Source organism: Pleurodeles waltl, chromosome 8 (genome assembly GCF_031143425.1).
Source record: "Pleurodeles waltl isolate 20211129_DDA chromosome 8, aPleWal1.hap1.20221129, whole genome shotgun sequence".
Taxonomy (NCBI): Eukaryota; Metazoa; Chordata; class Amphibia; order Caudata; family Salamandridae; genus Pleurodeles; species Pleurodeles waltl.
The window spans coordinates 448,314,286-448,337,824 of NC_090447.1; the positions used below are offsets into that span (position 1 = coordinate 448,314,286).

At 47.8% G+C, this 23,539-nt stretch overlaps 1 protein-coding gene across 1 annotated transcript in view; it reads left to right on the forward strand.

Moving 5' to 3' along the window:
• Window positions 1-23,539, forward strand: part of LOC138249528 (ATP-binding cassette sub-family C member 5-like) — a 2,567,733-nt gene that overhangs the window by 2,337,648 nt on the left and 206,546 nt on the right. The window contains exon 24 of the mRNA XM_069203478.1: window positions 8,929-9,088. Within this exon, the coding sequence (XP_069059579.1) occupies window positions 8,929-9,088 (160 nt within the window). The remainder of the gene's footprint in view (window positions 1-8,928; window positions 9,089-23,539) is intronic.

Here is a 23,539-nt window from a genome sequence, read left to right on the forward strand (position 1 = left end):
AGAAGGAGACCTGTCCCTTACAGAGGGCACCCTAACAGCTTGGCTACCAGCATAATGTGAGAGCACACCATCAGTATGGTGTGATTCAACCTCTGTACCAACTATGCTAGACTGTCTAGTAATGGGCAGGCTGAGAAGTTTCTTTCCTGAACCTTTTCCTGGGGGAGTCCCTGGATCAGATTGAGAACCATTAGCTACTTTTTCTACAGATTGGGCACTTATGGCCTTATCCTGTACTCTAAGCATATTAATTAACAGTTCTAAGGAAGGATTCTTCCCTACACTCAAACCTCTCTCTATGCAGAGACTCCTTGCTCCTTTCCAGCTAAGGTGATCATATGCAAGTTTGGACAGTTCAACTTTTTGGCCTGTGCCAGACATTTTTTAGAGAGAGTTAAAGTGATAGACAAAGAGAAAAAAGTTTTCAGAATTTTTTTGGAAAGACAGAAAAAACTTTTAAAACTTTTAAGAACTTTTTGAAAGTTTAGAAGCACTTTTCAGCACTTAGAAAAGAGTGAAAAGAGGAAATGCAAAACTTTTTGGCTATGTGTATATACACTGACCTTGTTTTGTATATTTTTCTCTTATGAAAAGTACAATGACAAGAGTGGTAAGTAGTCTCAAAGCACTTATCCCACCGCTGCACTACCAATGTAGGAGGCTGGACTGGCTTGTAGTGAGTACCAAGGGGTACTTGCACCTTGCACCAGGCCCAGTTATCCCTTATTAGTGTATAGGGTGTCTAGCAGCTTAGGCTGATAGATAATGGTAGCTTAGCAGAGCAGCTTAGGCTGAACTAGGAGACGTGTGAAGCTACTACAGTAACACTTAGTGTCATATGCACAATATCATAAGAAAACACAATACACAGTTATACTAAAAATAAAGGTACTTTATTTTTATGACAATATGCCAAAGTATCTTAGAGTGTACCCTCAGTGAGAGGATAGGAAATATACACAAGATATATATACACAATAGCAAAAATATGCAGTATAGTCTTAGAAAACAGTGCAAACAATGTATAGTTACAATAGGATGCAATGGGGAAACATAGGGATAGGGGCAACACAAACCATATACTCCAGAAGTGGAATGCGAATCACGAATGGACCCCAAACCTATGTGACCTTGTAGAGGGTCGCTGGGACTATTAGAAAATAGTGAGAGTTAGAAAAATAACCCTCCCCAAGACCCTGAAAAGTGAGTGCAAAGTGCACTAAAGTTCCCCTAAGGACAAAATAGTCGTGTTAGAGGGAGAATGCAAGGAAAACACAAATCAGCAATGCAACAACGATGGATTCCTGTCTGAGGGTACCTGTGGAACAAGGGGACCAAGTCCAAAAGTCACAAGCAGCTCGGAGATGGGCAGATGCCCAAGAAATGCCAGCGGTTGGTGCAAAGAAGCTCTTACTAGGCTGAAGAACTGTAAATACTGCAGGAACGACAAGGGCTAGAGACTTCCCCTTTGGAGGATGGATCCGCAACGCCTTGGAGAGTCGTGCAGAAGTGTTTTCCCACCGGATGGACGCCAACAAGCCTTGCTACACGCAAATCGTGCGTTTGGCGTTTTTGGACGCTGCTGGGGCCCAGGAGGGACCAGAAGGTCGCAAATTGGATCTGCAGAGAGAGGGGACGTCGAGCAAGACAAAGAGCCCTCACTGAAGCAGGTAGCACCCGGAGAAGTGCCAGAAACAGGCACTACGAGGATGCGTGAAACGGTGCTCGCCGAAGTTGCACAAAGGAGTCCCACGTCGCCGGAGACCAACTTAGAAAGTCGTGCAATGCAGGTTAGAGTGCCGTGGACCCAGGCTTGGCTGTGCACGAAGGATTTCCGCCGGAAGTGCACAGGGGCCGGAGTAGCTTGCAAAGTCGCGGTTCCCAGCAATGCAGCCCAGCGAGGTGAGGCAAGGACTTACCTCCACCAAACTTGGGCTGAAGAGTCACTGGACTGTGGGGGTCACTTGGACGGTGTCGCTGGATTCGAGGGACCTCGCTCGTCGTGCTGAGAGGAGACCCAAGGGACCGGTAATGCAGCTTTTTGGTGCCTGCGGTTGCAGGGGGAAGATTCCGTCGACCCACGGGAGATTTCTTCGGAGCTTCTGGTGCAGAGAGGAGGCAGACTACCCCCACAGCATGCACAAGCAGGAAAACAGTCGAGAAGGCGGCAGGATCAGCGTTACAGAGTTGCAGTAGTCGTCTTTGCTACTATGTTGCAGGTTTGCAGGCTTCCAGCGCGGTCAGCGGTCGATTCCTTATCAGAAGGTGAAGAGGGAGATGCAGAGGAACTCGGCTGAGCTCATGCATTCGTTATCTAAAGTTTCCCCAGAGACAGAGACCCTAAATAGCCAGAAAAGAGGGTTTGGCTACCTAGGAGAGAGGAGAGGCTACTAACACCTGAAGGAGCCTATCACAAGGAGTCTCTGACGTCACCTGGTGGCACTGGCCACTCAGAGCAGTCCAGTGTGCCAGCAGCACCTCTGTTTCCAAGATGGCAGAGGTCTGGAGCACACTGGAGGAGCTCTGGACACCTCCCAGGGGAGGTGCAGGTCAGGGGAGTGGTCACTCCCCTTTCCTTTGTCCAGTTTTGCGCCAGAGCAGGGGCTAAGGGGTCCCTGAACCGGTGTAGACTGGCTTATGCAGAATTGGGCACATCTGTGCCCAACAAAGCATTTCCAGAGGCTGGGGGAGGCTACTCCTCCCCTGCCTTCACACCATTTTCCAAAGGGAGAGGGTGTTACACCCTCTCTCAGAGGAAGTTCTTTGTTCTGCCATCCTGGGCCAGGCCTGGCTGGACCCCAGGAGGGCAGATGCCTGTCTGAGGGGTTGGCAGCAGCAGCAGCTGCAGTGAAACCCCAGGAAGGGCAGTTTGGCAGTACCAGGGTCTGTGCTACAGACCACTGGGATCATGGAATTGTACCAACAATGCCAGGATGGCATAGACGGGGCAATTCCATGATCATAGACATGTTACATGGCCATATTCGGAGTTACCATGGTGAAGCTACATATAGGTAGTGACCTATATGTAGTGCACGCGTGTAATGGTGTCCCCGCACTCACAAAGTTCAGGGAATTGGCTCTGAACAATGTGGGGGCACCTTGGCTAGTGCCAGGGTGCCCTCACACTAAGTAACTTTGCACCTAACCTTTACCAGGTAAAGGTTAGACATATAGGTGACTTATAAGTTACTTAAGTGCAGTGTAAAATGGCTGTGAAATAACGTGGACGTTATTTCACTCAGGCTGCAGTGGCAGGCCTGTGTAAGAATTGTCAGAGCTCCCTATGGGTGGCAAAAGAAATGCTGCAGCCCATAGGGATCTCCTGGAACCCCAATACCCTGGGTACCTCAGTACCATATACTAGGGAATTATAAGGGTGTTCCAGTAAGCCAATGTAAATTGGTAAAATTGGTCACTAGCCTGTTAGTGACAATTTAAAAGTAATGAGAGAGCATAACCACTGAGGTTCTGGTTAGCAGAGCCTCAGTGAGACAGTTAGGCACCACACAGGGAACATATACATGCACACCTATGAGCACTGGGGCCCTGTGTGACAGGGTCCCAGTGACACATACATATAGGCCACAAACTTATGAGCACTGGGGTCCTGACCAGCAGGATCCCAGTGACACATAACAAACATACTGAAAACATAGTGTTTTCACTATGAGCACTGAGGCCTGGCTATCAGGATCCCAGTGAGACAGTGAAAACAGTGACAAACACTCTGACATACACTCACAAACAGGCCAAAAGTGGGGGTAACAAGGCTAGAAAGAGGCTACCTTCTCACAGGGCCTCAGTCTTGTCCTTACTTACTTAGTGTGTACTCCCTTTGAGCCGATGCACAGTTCCCCTTTACGGCTTCTCACTTTCTGTTGCCATCACTTCTGCTCGCAGAGTGAGTGAACTTCAAGCCCTTTCCTCCAACTTCATTTATCATGCTTCAGTGGGACCTCAGTCTTGTCCTTACTTACTTAGTGTGTACTCCCTTTGAGCCAATGCACAGTTCCCCTTTACGGCTTCTCACTTTCTGTTGCCATCACTTCTGCTCGCAGAGTGAGTGAACTTCAAGCCCTTTCTTCAAAGCCTCCATTCTTGTCTGTGCACCCTGACAAAGTGGTGTTGCACACTAAAGCTTCCTTCCTTCCCAAGGTCGTTACACCTTTTCATGTAGGCCAGTCCATCACCTTGCCTACTTTTTACGCACCCCCTCATCCTTCCCATGAGGCGGCAGTTGATGACTTTTGAGGAGGAGAGACTCCACCACCTGGGCCCAAAAAGAGTGTTGGCGTTCTATCTAAATCGCACTAAAGATTTCAGGGTGGACGATCAACTCTTTGTCGGGTATGTGGATGCGAAAAAAGGGAAGGCTGTGCAAAAAGGTACCATCTCTTGATGGGTACTTCTTTGCATATAGATGTGCTGTGCATTGGCCAAAAAGCAACTCCCTGAGGGCTTGCGTGCTCATTCCACCAGAGCAACTGCAACTTCCACTGCAATTGCATGCAGAGTTCCTGTCCTGGATATCTGCCAGGCGGCTACATGGGGATAACTGCACATGTTTGCTAAACATTACTGCCTGGACTGTCAGGTCCATCAGGACGACTACTTTGGTTGTTCGGTGTTGGAGGCTAGCCTGGCTTATAGTGGGTACCCTGTGGTACTTACACTCTGTGCCAGGTCCAGTTATCCCTTATTAGTAGAATAGATGTGTTTCTAGCAGCTTAGGCTGATAGAAGGTAGCTATGGCAAAGCAGCTTAGGCTGAACTAGGAGACATGCAAAGCTCCTACTATACCACTTATATCATATGCACAATATCACAAGAAAACACAATACTCAGAGTTACTAAAAATAAAGGTACTTTATTTTTATGACAATATGCCACAAGTATCTCAGTGTGTACCCTCAGTAAGAAGGTAAGTAATATACACAAGTTATATGTACACAAACCCAAAACAGGTAAGTAATGCAAACAGTGTAGAATTACAATAGGTTGCACTAGGCAAACATAGGTCATGGGGCAACACAAACCATATACTCCAAAAGTGGAATGCGAATCACAAATGGACCCCAGACCTATGGAAGCTTGTAGAGGGTCGCTGGGACTGTAAGAAATCAGTCAGGGTGTCCAAGATACCCCACCCCAAGACCCTGAAAAGTAGGAGTAAAGTACACCTACTACCCCAAAAGAGCACAATAGTCATGATAGGGGGATTCTGCAAGAACCACAAACACCAGCAGTGCACTGAAGACGGATTCCTGGACCTGAGGACATGCAAACAAGGGGACCAAGTCCAATAGTCGCGATAGTGTCCAAGGGGGGCAGGAGCCCAGGAAACCCCGGATGAAGGTGCAAGGAAGCTACCTCCGGATTGAAGAAGCTTGGAATTCTGCAAGAACGAAGAGGACTAGGAACTAGGGTCGCGGTAGAGGTTTTTGGGTGCTGCTGGGACCAGAAAGGACCAGGATGTCGCCCCTTGGAGGTGGAGTCAGAGGGGGCGCTCAGCAACTCAGAGAGCCCCCACAGAAGCAGGCAGCACCCGCAGAAGTACCTGAACAGTTACTTGGAAGATTTGTGAACTGGAGTCCACGCAGAGTTACAAAGGAGGGTCCCACGACGTCGGTGGCCAACTCAGAGGGTTGAGCACTGCAGGACGGAGTGCTGGGGACCCAGGCTAGGCTGTGCACAAAGGAAATCCTGGAAGAGTGCACAGGACCCGGAGAAGCTGCAAATCACGCAGTACACAGTTTTGCAGTCTAGCGTGGGGAAGCAAGGACTTACCTCCACCAAACTTGGACTGAAGGATCACTGGACTGTGGGAGTCACTTGGACAGAGTTCCTGTGTTCCAGGGACCATGCTCGTCAGGATGAGAGGGGACCCAGAGGACCGGTGATGCAGTCTTTTGGTGCCTGCGTTAGCAGGGGGAAGATTCCATCGACCCACAAGAGATTTCTTCTTGGCTTCTGGTGCAGGGTGAAGGCAGGTGACCCCCAGAGCATGCACCACCTGGAAACTGTCGAGAATGCGGACGAGGCGCTACAATGTTGCTTGTAGTCGTCTTGCTACTTTGTTGCGGTTTTGCAGGCGTCCTGGAGCAGTCAGCGGTCGATCCTTGGTAGAAGTCGAAGAGGGAGATGCAGAGGAACTCTGGTGAGCTCTTGCATTCGTTATCTGAAGAATTCCCCAAAGCAGAGACCCTAAAAAGCCAGAAAAGGAGGATTGGTTACCAAGAAAGGTAAGAGCCTATCAGAAGGGGTCTCTGACGTCACCTGCTGGCACTGGCCACTCAGAGCAGTCCGGTGTGCCCAATCACCTCTGTTTCCAAGATGGCAGAGGTCTGGGACACACTGGAGGAGCTCTGGGCACCTCCCCTGGGAGTTACTGGTCAGGGGAGTGGTCACTTCCCTTTTCTTTGTCCAGTTTCGCGCCAGAGCTGGGCTGGGGGATCCCCGAACCGGTGTAGACTGGCTTATGCAGAGATGGGCACCATCTGTGCCCATCAAAGCATTTCCAGAGGCTGGGGGAGGCTACTCATCCCCAGCCCTTCACACCTATTTCCAAATCACCCTCTCTCAGAGGAAATCCTTTGTTCTGCCTTCCTGGGCCAGGGCTGCCTGTACCCCAGGAGGGCTGAATCCTGTCTGAGGGGTTGGCAGCAGCAACAGCTGCAGTGGAAACCCCAGAAAGGCAGTTTGGCAGTACCCGGGTTCTGTGCTAGAGACCCGGGGGATCATGGAATTGTCCCCCCAACACCAGAATGGTATTGGGGGGACAATTCCATGATCTTAGACAAGTTACATGGCCATGTTCGGAGTTACCATTGTGACGCTACACATAGGTAGTGACCGATGTATAGTGCACGCTTGTAATGGTGTCCCCGCACTCAAAAAGTCTGGGGAATATGCCCTGAACGATGTGGGGGCACCTTGGCTAGTGCCAGGATGCCCACACACTAAGTAACTTGGCACCCAACCTTCACCAGGTGAGGGTTAGACATATAGGTGACTTATAAGTTACTTATGTGCAGTGTGAAATGGCTGTGAAATAACGTGGATGTTATTTCACGCAGGCTGCAGTGGCAGGCCTGCATAAGAATTGTCTGCGCTCCCTATGGGTGGCAAAAGAAATGCTGCAGCCCATAGGGATCTCCTGGAACCCCAATACCCTTGGTACCTCAGTACCATATACAAGGGAATTATATGGGTGTACCAGTGTGCCAATGAGAATTGGTCAATTTAGTCACTAGCCTGCAGTGACAAATTTAGAAAGCAGAGAGAGCATAAACATTGAGGTTCTGGTTTGCAGAGCCTCAGTGATACAGTTAGGCACCACACAGGGGACACATACAGGGCACATACTATGAGCACTGGGGTCCTGCCTGGCAGGATCCCAGTGACACAAGGGCTAAAACAACATACATACAGTGAAATATGGGGGTAACATGCTAGGCAAGATGGTACTTTCCTACATTCGGTCCTGCAGAACTTTCTAGTATGATCTTGGTTCGCAGCCCACCTCCGAGGATGGCATTGCTTGGGTATCTATACTAAGGTAAGGAATCTGCAACAAGAAGTCTCTGTCAGATGTATAAGTTACTTACCTTTGGTAGCGAAATATCTGGTAGAGACGTATTCTAATTGCAGATTCCTTACAGACCCACCCATCCTAGAACTGATTTCTAGGGACAGGGATTCCCCTTTCACGTCCTTAGCTCTGGCGCACCAATCTCAGTGTTCTTAGCGGCTCTGCACTTTGGTGTGGAAAGTCGTTAAAAGGAAGTGACATCACTGCGCAGAGGCGGCATCTACGTACTACTCCTGACATCATCACGGGGACTACGATGCCAACGATGTCCGCGTAGTCGACCGATGTCACCTACCGACATGCAAGGGTATTGCTTAAAGAAAAAATCTCCGGATCCAGTCTGACACCTGGGGGAAAATTCTAAGGTAAGGAATCTGCAACTAGAATATGTCTCTATCAGATATTTAATTCCTGAAGGCAAGTAACTTGTTCGTCTGGCCTAGTGGTCGTGCAGTAAGACGCAACTCATCAAAATCCAGACCCAACTTTCCGGAAAAATTTCCAAAGTAACTACAGTAAATAGTTTGTTTCCGGGATGTACCCCATAAAAAAATTCAATACAATATAACATTAATTGTATCAACATATACATGAAATAATAACAAGTTGCAAAGTGACATAACATTTTAAATCGTTCATCTAAAATGTACTCTGTGCAACATTTTTATTGCATGTCCGAAGAGCTTCAAAGAAAAAATCAATTTGACAATACTATAGAGCCCATTACGTCTGATTTAAGTATCCTTAGGGCAATTCTTTATCATGTTTACCATTTTGGAGTGGCATATTTGAGTTAGCCATTTCCTGTGCGAGTGAACATAACAAGTGAGCTTCCATTTCCTTCTATGAGTTACTTACTGGACATATGCCAGAGATTGGAGGTTGCCAAAATCATTTGCTGTGAAAACTCTTAATAGGTACAATTCCATAGCTAAATTTTAAGGACAGTTGTTTAGCAGAAGGGGAGAGGGTAACATCATCCAGAGACAGCTCAAATTTGAAATCACATTTGAAATCTAAACACTGGTCAGTGATGTCTCCGTGACTCATTGCTGCTTGCCATGTGTGCATCACATATAGCATGTTTTTCATTTAGTTGGTTCCCCCATTGTCAGGATTCCTTTTAGGTTATCCCATAGCTCTTTTAGCCCGAGAGTAAGGATCCAAGATCTCACACATTTCAGCAATTAAATAATACTCCTCAGTATCCAATATATGACAGGATTCATCATGCTATTGCATAGTTTATATCTATTTTTGTACCCTGTGTCATAAGAATTGCTTCTTTATAAACAGTATTGCAAAACAAAATATGTTATTGGTTATTTCAATAGGTAAATCATCGTTGGGTGTGACGCTCTTTAGGTTGGTGGATTTGGTGGCTGGTTCAATTTGTATCGATAATGTTTGCATCAATAAAATTGGACTGGAAGATTTAAGGAAGAAACTCTCAATCATACCACAGGAGCCAGTACTTTTCAATGGAAATGTCAGGTGTGTATCCCGTGTATAAGGCATCAAAACAGTTATCATTCTTCTACTGGACAGTCTGATTACATAAATAAGATGGTTAAATTGTCACATGTTAGGCACCTATGGCTTGCAAAGATTTGATTTAGCATTAGCTAATAAATATTTTAACTTTAATGAAAAGCAGCGACTCTCAAGTCCCTGACCTGTATTATATTACCCAGCTTTAAGTTTATGCATTGCAAGCATAGCATGGAAATAAGAGTGGGAAGATTTTGAAAGAAATGTATTACCTTGTTTTTAGCAATAAAATACCAGCTGGAAGGATTTGAAACATAAGTGCAAACTAGTGGATCCAGTAGCTCTTCCTTGTCCTCATTAGTCTCAAAGGAGGCATACCTGGTTGTCCACGTTGACCAGAAGATTGATATGGCATCAGGTTCTGTGCCTGTCTTTTCTGGCAGGGACAGAGCTTACATATTCTGTGTTGTGTAATCCTTGATAAAGTATGTTTCATCAACTTTTGAAGTTTTGCAGAAGAGATGACAAACCAGTTTTGCTTCTAAGCTTGGTGAAAGAATGTTTGCTTCCAGTAAGATAGAACATTTGATGAACTCCTGGAATCCCATGGCTTTTCCCAATTTACTCAAGTCTCATCTCGAACTTTCTCAGGATTTGACTTTCATCAGGGTTCTGTTCAAGCTGAACAGAGATGGAATGATCAGGTTGCAGTCATACCTGTCCTCCTTTTTATGAGAGAGAACTTGAGCTTCTGTTAAATTATTGATTAAGGCTCTAGGGTTAGGTAGCAGCCACAAACTTCATTGACTCTTAGGCTTGATGTCACCTGAAACTGCTACTGCCTTTCATTCTCTCCCACGGGTCACCTGTGACTCAAGATTACAAAATTCAGCTCAGGACAAGAAGGTTTTAGACGGATTCTGTCCAGTGGAGGATGAAGGAGGACAAGTTTTCTGAAACAGGTATTACAAGCAGAGTTTAATAACTGAAGAAGTGAGATATGGACAACCACCCCTCTATTCCCCAAAAAGATCAACAATGGAGGCAACTTTACTAGGTACTTCTAAAATTTAACGTAATGAGGGAATGTCACGGTCTGCATGTTGCTTCCCGCCGTTGGCTGGAGAACTTGAAGGAGCACCCGGTCTTCTGCTGGTTCTGGACTGACCAAGATAAGGGCGACCCTTTCTAGTAGCCACGGTGCTGCTTGACATTAAACTTCTAGGCAGACCGTACCCTCCAGAAGGAGTCCCAGAGGGAAAAAAAAAAATGTGGGAAAAACCTATACACAGGAACTCCTGAAAAAGAGGAAAAACAAAAAATGAAAAAAGCAACAGGAACTGGAGAAAAACACGAAGAAACAGGAGCGCGGATCACCACCAAGCGGAAGTGGAAAGAGAAGAAGAAAAAAGGAAGAAAAGAAGAGGATTTCCCCACCCCGCCCAAGATAAGGAAGAAAAAATATCAGGGAAGCAGGCTGGAATAGCAGCACAGCCGGGAGCACGAAATGTGCTTTCTGGGCCGCGCTGCAAGAAAAGAAATACAGAAATGCTGGCGGCGGCGGTTCCAGCGCCCTGATACTTGGAGCGGCGGCCCGACCGCAGTTTGAGAAAGGGACACCGCAGTAAAGCGCAGCGTCTCAGGGAAGGGAGAAAGAGATGAGAGACAGCAGATGGTCTAGGGTTTGATTTCTTCCTTCCTTCAAAATAATTAGTATGTTAATTGCATGTATTTCCTCAGGTTCTCCATTTCTTATAATTTGTAATGAGTTTAGCTCAAATCTTCTTGACTGTCTGCCTTCTTAAACAGCCTTATCTGATAGAGACTTCTAGTTGCAGATTCCTTACCTGACAACACATATAGGCTACAAACAATAAGTACTGGGGACCTGACTAGCAGGATCCAAGTGACACAGTTAAAACACACTGATAATCAGGCAGAAATTGGGGGTATCATGCCAAGAAAGATGGTACTTTCCTACACAGCCCCCGGCAAACGAGGGACAATAAGGCTAACCTTGCCCAGATGAGTCTTCATTGTCTAAGTGGAAATATCTGGAGACTCATCTGCATTGGAGTGGTTACTCCCAGGTCTATGTTCCACTGTAAAGTCCATCCCCTGTAGGGAAATGGACCACCTCAACACTTTAGGGTATTCTCCTTTCATCTGTTTTAACCATAAGAGAGGTTTGTGGTCTGTCTGAACTATGAAGTGAAGTGAGTCCCAAACAAGTATGGTCTCAGCTTCTTCAGGGCCCAGACCACAGCAAAGGCCTCCCTCTCTATTGCTGACCAACGCTTTTCCCTAGGTGTAGGAGGCTGACCTGGCTTATAATGGGTATCTAGTGGTACTTACACCTTGTGCCAGGATCAGTTATCCCTTATTAGTAGATTAGTAGTGTTCTAGCAGCTTAGGCTGGTAGAGGTAGCTATAGCAGAGCAGCTTAGGCTGAACTAGGAGACTTTCAAAGCTCCTACTATACCACTTATATCATATAGCACTATTTCATAGGAAAACACAATACTCAGAGTCACTAAAAATAAAGGTACTTTATTTTAGTGACAATATGCCAAACGTATCTCAGAGGATATACTCCCTTAGGAGGTAAGTAAAATACACAAAATATACACACAAACCAAAATCAGGTAAGTAAAACACATAGGGCCAGATGTAGGAAGCATTTTGCATGGTGCAAACTGCAAAAATTGCAGTTTGCGCCATGCAAAATGCTCATCGCAATGCTTATTCACATTGTGCGAGTCGGTACCGACCCGCAAAATGGAAATGCGACTCGCAAATAGGAAGGGGACCTTCCTATTTGCGACTCGCACCGCGATGGCAAATTGCTTTGTGACCGCAAACGCGGTCGCAAAGCAATTCGCAGTTACCACCAGTGTCACACTGGTGGTAACCCATTCGCAAAAGGGAAGGGGTCCCCAGGGGACCCCTTCCCCTTTGTTAATGTTGCCAAAAAGGGTTTTTCAGAGCAGGCAGTGGTCCAATGGCCCACTGCCTACTCTGAAAAAACGAAACCAAATGGTTTCGTTATTTTTTTTCTTTTGCAACTCGTTTTCCTTTAAGGAAAACGGACTGCAAAATAAAAATAAAAAACTGCTTTATTTAAAAAGCAGTCACTGTGAGTGCAGGGACTCGCTATGGGGTCGCAAAATGCGACCCACCTCATTAATATTAATGAGGTGGGTCTTTGCGACCCCGTAGTGAATCGCAGACGGTGTCTGAGAAACTGTTCTGCATCCGCATTTGCGATTTGGAAATTGCGAGTCGCACCGACTCACAATTTCCGAATCGCAAATGCGGAAATTGCTACATCTGGCCCCCAGAAAAGTAGTGCAAACACTGTAGAACATAATAGAATGCAATAGGAGAAAATAGGCCTAGGGGCAACACAAACCATATACTCCAAAAGTGGAATGTGAACCACAAATGGACCCCAGGCCTAGTGTAGTGTGTAGAGGGTCGTTGGGACTGTAAGAAAACACTAAGGGTGTCCAAGATACCCCACCCCAAGACCCTGAAAAGTTGGAGTAAACTTACCCTACTACCCCAGAAAGACAATAAAGTCGAGATAGGGGATTCTGCATAGACAAGAACTGACTGCAAAGCACTGAAGACGGATTCCTGGACCTGAGGACCTGCAAAGGAAGGGGACCAAGTTCAAGAGTCACGCAAGTGTCCAGGGGTGGGGGGCAGGAGCCTACTAAACCCCGGATGAAGGTGCAAATGGGCTGCCTCCTGGTGGAAGAAGCCAAAGATTCTGCAACAACGGAAGGTGCCAGGAACTTCTACTGTGGTCAGAAGATGTCCCACGGCATGCTGGAGGATGCAGAGTTGTTTCCACGCAAAAAGACCACAAACAAGCCTTGCTAGCTGCAAGAGTCGCGGTTAAAGATTTTGGGTGCTGCCCAGGCCCAGGAAGGACCAGGAAGTCGCCCCTTGGAGGAGGAGACAGAGGGGGCAATCAGCAACAGAGATAGCCCATGCAGAAGCAGGCAGCACCCACAGAAGTACCTGAACAGGCGTTCAAGAAATCTGAGCACGGCGGTCATCTCAGCACAACAAAAGAGGGTCTCACGAAGTCGGAGGTCAACTCTGCGAGTTGGGCAATGCAGGACGGAGTGCTGGGGACCCGGACTGTGCTGTGCACGAAGGAAGTCTTGCAAAAGTGCATAGAAGCCCTAGCAGCTTCAGATCACGCAGTACACAGGATTACTGTCTGGCGTGGGGAGGCAAGGACTTACCTCCACCAAATTTGGACAGAAGGACCACTGGACTGTCGGGGTCACTTGGATCCAGCTCCTGTGTTCCAGGGACCACGCTCGTCAAGATGAGAGGGGACCCAGAGGACCAGTGATGCAGAAATTTGGTACCTGCGTTGGCAGGGGGAAGATTCCGTGGACCCACGGGAGATTTCTTCTTGGCTTCCAGTGCAGGGTGAAGGCAGACAGCCCTCAGAGCATGAACCACCAGGAAACAGTCGAGAAAGCCGTCAGGATGAGGTGCTACAATGTTGCTGGTAGTATTCTTGCTACTTTGTTGCGGTTTTGCAGGCATCCTGGAGCAGTCAGCGGTCGATCCTTGGCAAAAATCGAAGAAGATAGTGCAGAGGAACTCTGGTGAGCTCTTGCATTCGTTATCTGAAGAGAATCCCACAGGAGAGACCCTAAATAGCCCTCAGAGGAGGATTGGCTACCTAATTAGGTAAGAGCCTATCAGGAGGGGTATCTGACATCACCTGTTGGCACTGGCCACTCAGAGGTCTCCATTGGGCCCTCACACCTCTGCATTCAAGATGGCAGAGGTCTGGGACACACTGGAGGAGCTCTGGTCACCACCCCTGGGGTGGTGATGGACAGGGGAGTGGTCACTCCCCTCTCCTTTGTTCAGTTTCACGCCAGAGCAGGGGCTGGGGGATCCCTGAACTGGTGTAGACTGGTTTATGCAAGGAGGGCACCATCTGTGCCCTTCAAAGCATTTGCAGAGGCCAGGAGAGGCTACTCCTCTTAGGCCCTTAACACCTATTTCCAAAGGGAGAGGGTGTAACACCCTCTCTCAGAGGAAATCCTTTGTTCTGCCTTCCTGGGGCTGGACTGCCCAGGCCCCAAGGGGGCAGAAACATGTCTGAGGGTTGGCAGCAGCTGTAGCTGCCGAGAAAACCCCAGAGAGCTAGTTTGGCAGTACCCGGGGTCCATGCTGGAGCCCCAGGGATGCATGTGATTATCCCCCCAATACCAAAATGGTATTGGGGGGACAATTCCATGATCCTAGACATGTTACATGGCAATTGTTTGAAGTTACCACTGTGACGCTACACATAGATGCTGACCTATATGTAGTTCACACATGTAATGGTGTCCACGCACTCACAAAGTCCGGGGAAATTGCCCTGAACAATGTGGGGGCACCTTGGCTAGTGCCAGGGTGCCCTCACACTTAGTAACTTTGCACCTAACCTTCACTAAGTGAGGGGTAGACATTAAGGTGACTTATAAGTTACTTAAGTGCAGTGTAATATGGCTGTGAAATAACGTGGACGTTATTTCACTCAGGCTGCAGTGGCAGTCCTGTGTAAGAATTGTCTGAGCTCCATATGGGTGGCAAAAGAATTGCTGCAGCCCATAGGAATGTCCTGGAACTCCAACACCCTGGGTACCTAGGCAACATATTCTGGGGAATTATAAGGGTGTTCCAGTGTGCCAATCAGAATTGGTAAAATTAGTGACTAGACTGCAGTAACAGTTTTAAAAGCAGAGAGAGCATAAACACTGAGGTTCTGGTTAGCGCGCCTCAGTGATACAGTTAGGCACCACACAGGGAACATATATAGGCCACAAAGTTATGAGCACTGGGGTCCTGTCTAGCAGGATCCCAATGACACATATCAAACACACTAACAACATAGGGTTTCCACTATGAGCACTGGGGCCCTGGCTAGCAGGATCCCAGTGAGACAGTAAAAACACCCTGACATATACTCACAAACAGGCCAAAAGTGGGGGTGACAAGGCTAGAAAGAGGCTACCTTCCTACACTAGGGGTGAGCCTTCTACTGATAAAAGCAACCGGTTGCTCCTGGCTTTCTGAGTTTAGCTGTAATAGCGCTGCCCCAACCCCCAGTTCAGAAGCATCTGTCCGGACAATGAATTTCTTTTAAGTAATTTGGGCTTTTTAGGACAGGTGCAGTACACATAGCCTACTTAAGCTCCTCAAAAGCTCTTTGACAGCTGGCTGTCCACAATACCTTTTTAGGCATCTTTTTATAGGTGAGGTCATTAAGAGGGGCAACAATGGAGCAATTGTTTTTAATGAACCTCCTGTAATACCCAGTGAGACCAAGAAAAGCTCTGACCTGGGTCTGAGTAGTAGTGGGAGGCCAGTCTAAAATAGTCTGGATCTTACCCTGTAGTGGTTCAATCTGTTCCCCACCGACTAGGTGTCCCAGATAAACCACTTTCCCTTTCCCTAACTGGCATTTTGAAGCCTTGATAGTGAGTCCTGCCTTTTGCAGGGCCTCCAAAACTTTCCACAGGTGGACCAGGTGGTCATCCCTGGTGGAGCTAAATACAGCAATATCGTCCAGATATGCTGCACTGAATGCTTCCAGACCTTGGAGGATGGTATTCACCAGCCTTTGGAAAGTGGCAAGTGCATTTTTCAGACCAAAGGGCATAACTGTAAATTGATAATGCCCTCTAATGGTCGAAATGCAGTTTTTGGTTTAGCATCCTCTGATAGCTTGATCTGCCAATACCCTGCTGTCAAGTCAAAGGTGCTCAGATACTTGGCAGATGCCTGTGTATCTATCAGCTCATCTGGCATGGGTATAGGGAGAGTATCTGTTTTTGTAACTGTATTGAGCCCTATGTAGTCAACACAAAACCTAATTTCCCTTTTTCCATTTTGAGTATGAGGTTTGGGGACAAACACCACTGGACTGGCCCAGGGGCTGTCTGAGTGCTCAGTGACACCTAGGTCCAACATCTTCTGAACCTCAGATTTAATACAGTCTCTGACATTGTCAGGCTGCCTATAAATAATACTTTTTACAGGCAAACTGTCTCTAGTATCAATAGTATGCGCACACCAAGAAGTCTGACCAGGTGTGAGTGAATAGAGTTCAGAGAATTGGCCTAGGAGATTCTTGCAATCCTCCTTTTGCTCTGCTGTAGGGCAGTCTGCAATGACAACCCCCTCTACTGAGCCATCAGCTGCAGAGTTGGAGAAGAGATCAGGCAGAGGTTCACTCTCTTCTTCCTGGCCCTCATCAGTGTCCATGAGTTGGGTCAAATCTGCCCTATCATTGTAGGGTTTCAGTCGGTTCACATGACGTACCCTCAGGGGACTTTTTGGAGGGCCTAGGTCCGCCAGGTAGGTGACCTCACCCTTCTTGTCCACTGAGATGTGGGCCACTCCATTTGTCTTGGAGTGCTGTTGGTGCCACAGGCTTCAATACCCACACCTTCAGTACTGGGTGGTACTCAGTCAGGACAGCCTTCTGGTCATGCCATTGCCTTTGGAGCTCTTAGCTGGCCTGGAGGTTTTTAGTGGCCTTTTTCATGTACTCAGCCATTCTAGATCTTAGTCCTAGCACATAATCCAGAATGTCTTGTTTAGGGGGCTTCAAGGGTTGCTCCCACCCCTCTTTGACAAGAGGGTGACCAAAAAGGAGCACAAAGGGGCTGTAGCCCACTTCCTTCTGGGGTACCTCCCTGTAGGCAAAAAGGAAGCATGGCAGGAGGACATCCCATCTCCTTCTGAGTTTTTCAGAGAGTCCCATGATCATGAGTTTTGTTAAATCTCTCAACTAGTCCATTTGTCTGTAGATGATAGGGTGTGGTGAATTTATAGGTTACATCACATTCCTTCCACATTGCTTTCAAGTATGCAGACATGAAGTTACTACCCCTGTCTGATACTACCGCTTCAGGGAAGCCCACCCTAGAAAATATTCCCAGGAGGGCCTTTGCCACTGCAAGAGTTGTAGTGGTCCTTAAGGAGATGGCTTCTGGATATCTTGTGGCATGGTCCACTACCACTAAGATGAATATGTTTCCAGAAGCAGTTGGAGGGTCAAGGGAGCCAACAATGTCAGCCCCTACCCTTTCAAAGGGCACCACAACCACAAGCAGTGGGATTAAGGTGGCCTTTGGGATGCCATCAGTCTTGCAACTGGCTTGGCATGTGACACAAGAGCAACAAAACTCTTTTGTGTCTTCTGACATATGAGGCCAGTGAAAGTGAGGGCCCGGTCTGTCCCAAGTTTTACTTTGCCCCAGACGTCCAGCCAGGGGACTATCATGTGCAAGAGTTAGGAGGAATTCCCTATACTGCAAGGGAATGACCAGTCTCCTGGTAGCACCAGGTTTTGGGTCCCTCGCTTCAGTATAAAGGAGATTTTTCTCACAATAAACTCAATGTGAGCCACTGATATCCCCAGCATCTTGTTTGACAGCTTGCTGTCTTAGACCCTCTAGTATGGGATAGGTCTGCTGTGCCACGCTCCGGTCCTCCATGGCAGGCCCCCCTGCACCGAAGAGTTCAGCTGTGTCAGCTTGAAGCTCCTCTAGTGTAGGTTCTGCACAAGGAGTTGACTCCTCCTCATCAAAAGGGGAAATTTCAAGGGAGATGGAGGGAAAGTGGACAAGGGTTTGCCGTTTTTACCCCTAGTTTTTGGGAGCACTTGGTCCATTGTTCCAGGATTCAAGTTTCCCTGTCTTCTTTGCCTGAGCCTGGTAAGAGTAAAGATGTGCCCTGGAATGCCCAGCATTGCTGCATAAGCCTCCAACTCCACTTCAGGCCAAGCTGAAGTCTCCAAATAATGGCCCAATAGACATTCTACAGGCAGATCAATGGATATAACAACTTTTTTAGGACCAGTAACCCACCCCAGTTGAGATTCACATCAGCCTTGGGGTGGCTAACAGTATTGTAATGGGCATCAGTAACTTGGTACTGAGGACCAAGTAGGTATTGCTCAGGGGCAACCATTTTTTCCATCAGCTTAGTGATACTGGCACCTGTGCCCCTGTAGGCCTCAACCTGAACACCAATTATTAGGGGTAGTTGCTTGTACTTATCCATATTAAGGGGCGAAGCAACCAAGGTGGCAAGGTCAATGCCACCATCAGAAACTAAAAGAGCCTCAGTGGTCTCCATAACTAGACAAACCCCCACTACATTACCAAAAGTGAGACTAGCTACACCCATACATTGGCTATTTGTTGTGTTTTCCCACCACCACTGCTATTACTAGGGGCACTAGAGGAAGCAGTGGGGGCTGTGGTGGTGGGAGGTTTGGTGTTCCTTTTGGGACAAACGGGTCACTTGCCCAATGGCCTTTGTTTTTACACAAGTAACACCAAGGCTTTTTCTGATTATTGGTAAGGATTCTGCCCAATGATGACTCTGACTTTTTATCTTTGTCCCCACCCTTGTCATGTGACCTACCATCCTTCTTCTTGTCCTTGCCACCCCCTGTATGTGCTTTTCTTCTCACCCTTGTTGTGACCCATCTGTCTGCCTTCTTTCCCAATTCTTGGGGAGAGGTCAGATCTGAGTCCAAAAGATAGTGGTGCAATAAATCAGACACACAATTATTCAATTGATGCTCTCTCACAATCAGATTATACAGACTCTGGGAATCAGACACTCTGCTGCCATGTAACCAACCTTCTAAAGCTTCGACAGAACAGTCCACAAAGTCAACCCAATCTTGTGAAGATTCTTTCTTGGTTTCCATGAACCTAATTCTGTCTGAGCCCAAAACCATTAATGGTGAGCCCAAAACTATTAATTAGTGCATTTTTTAGAACATTGAAATTGTCTGAGTCCTCCTCCCTAACAGTGAGGAGTCTGTCCCTCCCTTTGTCAGAGAAGGGCAACCAAATTATAGCAGCCCACTGCTTTTGAGGGACCCTTTGAACCTTACAGACCCTCTCAAGTGCAGAAAACCACTTTTGAACATCATCTCCCACCTTGTATGGGGAAACAATCATATGTAAATTTCTGGAGTTAATGTTGTCCTCTCTGACCTCATAACTTCTGAAACTGTTTATGCTGCTCCCACCATGGGGAACTAACCCCAAACCCTGTCTTTCCCTTTCCACAGCTAGGGCTTCCCTATCTAAGGCCAACTGTTGCTGTTGCAGCCTTAGTCTGGCCTCCTCCAACCTCATCTTTTTGAGTTCCCTATCTAGGAAGTTATCCTCAGGGTTGGATGTGTTTGACACTTCTGAGACTGAAGTGACATGAGAGTGAGCAGAGGTTGATCTTTCCCTAACTTGTGTAACCCTAGCTACCTGGCCTCTAGGTGTGAAGAGAGCCCTACCTGAGTGTGACCCCTTCCCACTACCAGCTACACTAGGATAGGAGGTTTGTTAGTGGAAAGATCTGTGGAAGTACCCTCCCCTGGATCTTCAGGACCCTTTCCTAAATCTACCTGGTTAGAATCTCCCTCCACCTCCTCTTCTACCTGGTGACCAGACTGTTCTTGGTCATCCTGGAGAAGGAGGTTTAAAAAGAAATCTTTGTTAGGGTTTTTCCCAATCCCTAGACTTCTGTCCAAGCAAAGCCCTTTCAAACTTTCAAAGTTTAGGTTCTCATAGGTAGTTTGATAAGGAAGATATAGTGATAAAAAAGTTAGAGTAAAGTTGAGAAAAAGAAAAAGTCCTACTTCATCGCATTTTTAAGCAAACGTTTTAGAGTTTTTGGAATGCATGTGAGACAGCTAGGGATACATATATATAGCTCTAAGTGCAGAGTACACCTTCTTGTGGAAAGCACCAGTGAACAGTGATAAGGCAATTACAAGTACTCATCCCACCGCTGCACCACCAATGTAGGAGGCTGGCCGCCTTTGTAGTGGGTACCTAAGGTACTTACACATTATACCAGGTCCAGTTATCCCTTATTAGTCAAATTTAGTCAGTGTCTAGGAGCCAGGCTGTCTAGAGGTAGCTGTAGGCAGAGCAGCCAAGGCCGAACTACGAGACATGCAAAGCTCTTGCAATACCACTGTAGTCACATAGGCCCTCATTATGACCTCGGCGGTTTTCTATGAAGACCGCCGAAGTCCCACCAGACCGAGGACTGCCAATGTTGGCGGTCTTCCGACCACCATATTATGAGTGCTGGAGACATTCCGCCATAATTTGGGCGGAGAGCTGCCAGCAGCCATACTGGCGGTCGGCGGTGCAGTGGAGATTGCTCCTCCGCCACCACCACGTCATCAGAACACCGCCCACCGAATTACGTTGCAGTATTCGGCGTGGCGATGTTCTGGTGACGGGGTGCTGGCGGCGGAGCAGGCCCATGGAACCCGTTCCCTCCCGGACGACCACCGAGACAGGTAAGTGATCGTCCGACACGGGAGGGGGATGGGGGGTGTTGTGTGATGTGTGTGTGAATGGGGGTGTGACTGTGAGTGTATAGAGTGGGTGTGTGAGTGCGTGTATGAATGCAGGATGTATCGTGTATGTGTGTGCGCATGTGTGTGCACGTGTATGTGTGTGAACTGTGCCTGCGTGAGTGGAGGGGTGGGGGTTATGTAAGAGGGGGCCCATGGAGTTCGGAGGTGTGGGATTGGGGACGGGGCCCTATCAGCTTTGGGAAGTGGTAGGGGGGCCGTGGCTGTTGGGGGAGGACTTTGGGGAGGGGGGTGGGGAAGACCCCTATCAGTGCCAGGAAAGGAATTCCCTGGCACTGATAGTGCCTACCCCCACGGTTTTCTTGGCAGTACAGATGCCATGAAAACCATGGCGGTATGCGGGCTCATTATCCTGCAGGCGGACTAGTGACGGCCGCAGGGCTGGAGACTGTTGTCTCCAGCCTAGCGGTCTTTACCGCCGTGGCGGATGGTGTGGTACATTGGCGGTTTGGCATGAGCCAAACCGCCAATGTCATAATTTGGCGGTAATTACTGCCAGCTTGTTAGCGGTGCTACCGCCAAGTTAACACTATGGCCCTCATTACACCGAGTTGTAATGAGGGCCATAGTACTTACACAGAAGAAAGACAATATTCAATGCTACCAAAAATAAAGGTACTTTATTTTAGGGACACAAGGCCAAACATATCTTAGAGGCTATACTCACTTAGGAGGTAAGTATTATACACAAAATATACACTAGTAAACAAATCAGGTAAGTAAACAGTCCGAAAATACTGTAAATAGTCAAAATCACCATAGATCACAATGGGCCTAGGGCGAACACAAACCATATACTAAAATAGTGTAATGCGAATGTCGGTTTCCCACCTAGGCAAGAGTAGTGTTTAGAGGGGCGCTGGGAGTGTAAGAAAACAACAAAGGTAAGTAAAGTACCCCATCCCAGAGCTCAGGAAAGCAGGAGTAAAGTACAGCAAGTTTCCTCAGAACACACTAGGAGTTGTTATAAAGAATTATGCAAAAACCAAGCAAGACTGCAAGTCACCAACAATGGATTCCTGGACCTGAAGACCTGAAGAGAGAGTAGACCAAGTCCAAGTACAGCTGAAGAGTCCAGGAAGAACAGGAGCCCCTGCTAACCCGGATGAAGGTGCAAAAGTGGATTCTCCTGTGGGAAGAAAAAGTCAGAAATGCACCAAAGAAGATAGCTGCGGGTTCCTGCTTTGTGCAAGAGAGGTCCCACGTCGAGTAGAAGGATGCAAGCTGGTTTTCGTCATTAGATTCTGCCAACATGCCTTGGCTCACGCAAAAAGACGTGTTTGGTGGGAAAGGCGATACCTGGGTGTGAGAAAGTAGCCTCTTTCTAGCCTTGTTACCCCCACTTTTGGCCTGTTTGTGAGTGTATGTCAGGGTGTTTTCACTGTCTCACTGGGATCCTGCCAACCAGGGCCCAGTGCTCATAGTGAAAACCCTATGTTTTCAGTATGTTTGTTATGTGTCACTGGGACCCTGCTAGTCAGGACCCCAGTGCTCATAAGTTTGTGGCCTATATGTGTGTGTTCCCTGTGTAGTGCTTAACTGTCTCACTGAGGCTCTGCTAACCAGAACCTCAGTGGTTATGCTCTCTCATTTATTTCAAATTGTCACTGACAGGCTAGTGGCCAATTTTACCAATTTACATTGGCTTACTGGAACACCCTTATAATTCCCTAGTATATGGTACTGAGGTACCCAGGGTATTGGGGTTCCAGGAGATCCCTATGGGCTGCAGCATTTCTTTTGCCACCCATAGGGAGCTCTGACAATTCTTACACAGGCCTGCCACTGCAGCCTGAGTGAAATGACGTCCACGTTATTTCACAGCCATTTTACACTGCACTTAAGTAACTTATAAGTCACCTATATGTCTAACCTTTACCTGGTAAAGGTTAGGTGCAAAGTTACTTAGTGTGAGGGCACCCTGGCACTAGCCAAGGTGCCCCCACATTGTTCAGAGCCAATTCCCTGAACTTTGTGAGTGCGGGGACACCATTACATGCATGCACTACATATATGTCACTACCTATATGTAGCTTCACAATGGTAACTCCGAATATGGCCATGTAACATGTCTAAGATCATGGAATTGCCCCCTCTATGCCATCCTGGCATTGTTGGCACAATTCCATGATCCCAGTGGTCTGTAGCACAGACCCTGGTACTGCCAAACTGCCCTTCCTGGGGTTTCACTGCAGCTGCTGCTGCTGCCAACCCCTCAGACAGGCATCTGCCCTCCTGGGGTCCAGCCAGGCCTGGCCCAGGATGGCAGAACAAAGAACTTCCTCTGAGAGAGGGTGTTACACCCTCTCCCTTTGGAAAATGGTGTGAAGGCAGGGGAGGAGTAGCCTCCCCCAGCCTCTGGAAATGCTTTGTTGGGCACAGATGTGCCCAATTCTGCATAAGCCAGTCTACACCGGTTCAGGGGACCCCTTAGCCCTGCTCTGGCGCGAAACTGGACAAAGGAAAGGGGAGTGACCACTCCCCTGACCTGCACCTCCCCTGGGAGGTGTCCAGAGCTCCTCCAGTGTGCTCCAGACCTCTGCCATCTTGGAAACAGAGGTGCTGCTGGCACACTGGACTGCTCTGAGTGGCCAGTGCCACCAGGTGACGTCAGAGACTCCTGCTGATAGGCTCCTTCAGGTGTTAGTAGCCTATCCTCTCTCCTAGGTAGCCAAACCCTCTTTTCTGGCTATTTAGGGTCTCTGTCTCTGGGGAAACTTTAGATAACGAATGCAAGAGCTCATCCGAGTTCCTCTGCATCTCTCTCTTCACCTTCTGCCAAGGAATCGACTGCTGACCGCGCTGGAAGCCTGCAAACCTGCAACATAGTAGCAAAGACGACTACTGCAACTCTGTAACGCTGATCCTGCCGCCTTCTCGACTGTTTTCCTGCTTGTGCATGCTGTGGGGGTAGTCTGCCTCCTCTCTGCACCAGAAGCTCCGAAGAAATCTACCGTGGGTCGACGGAATCTTCCCCCTGCAACCGCAGGCACCAAAAAGCTGCATTACCG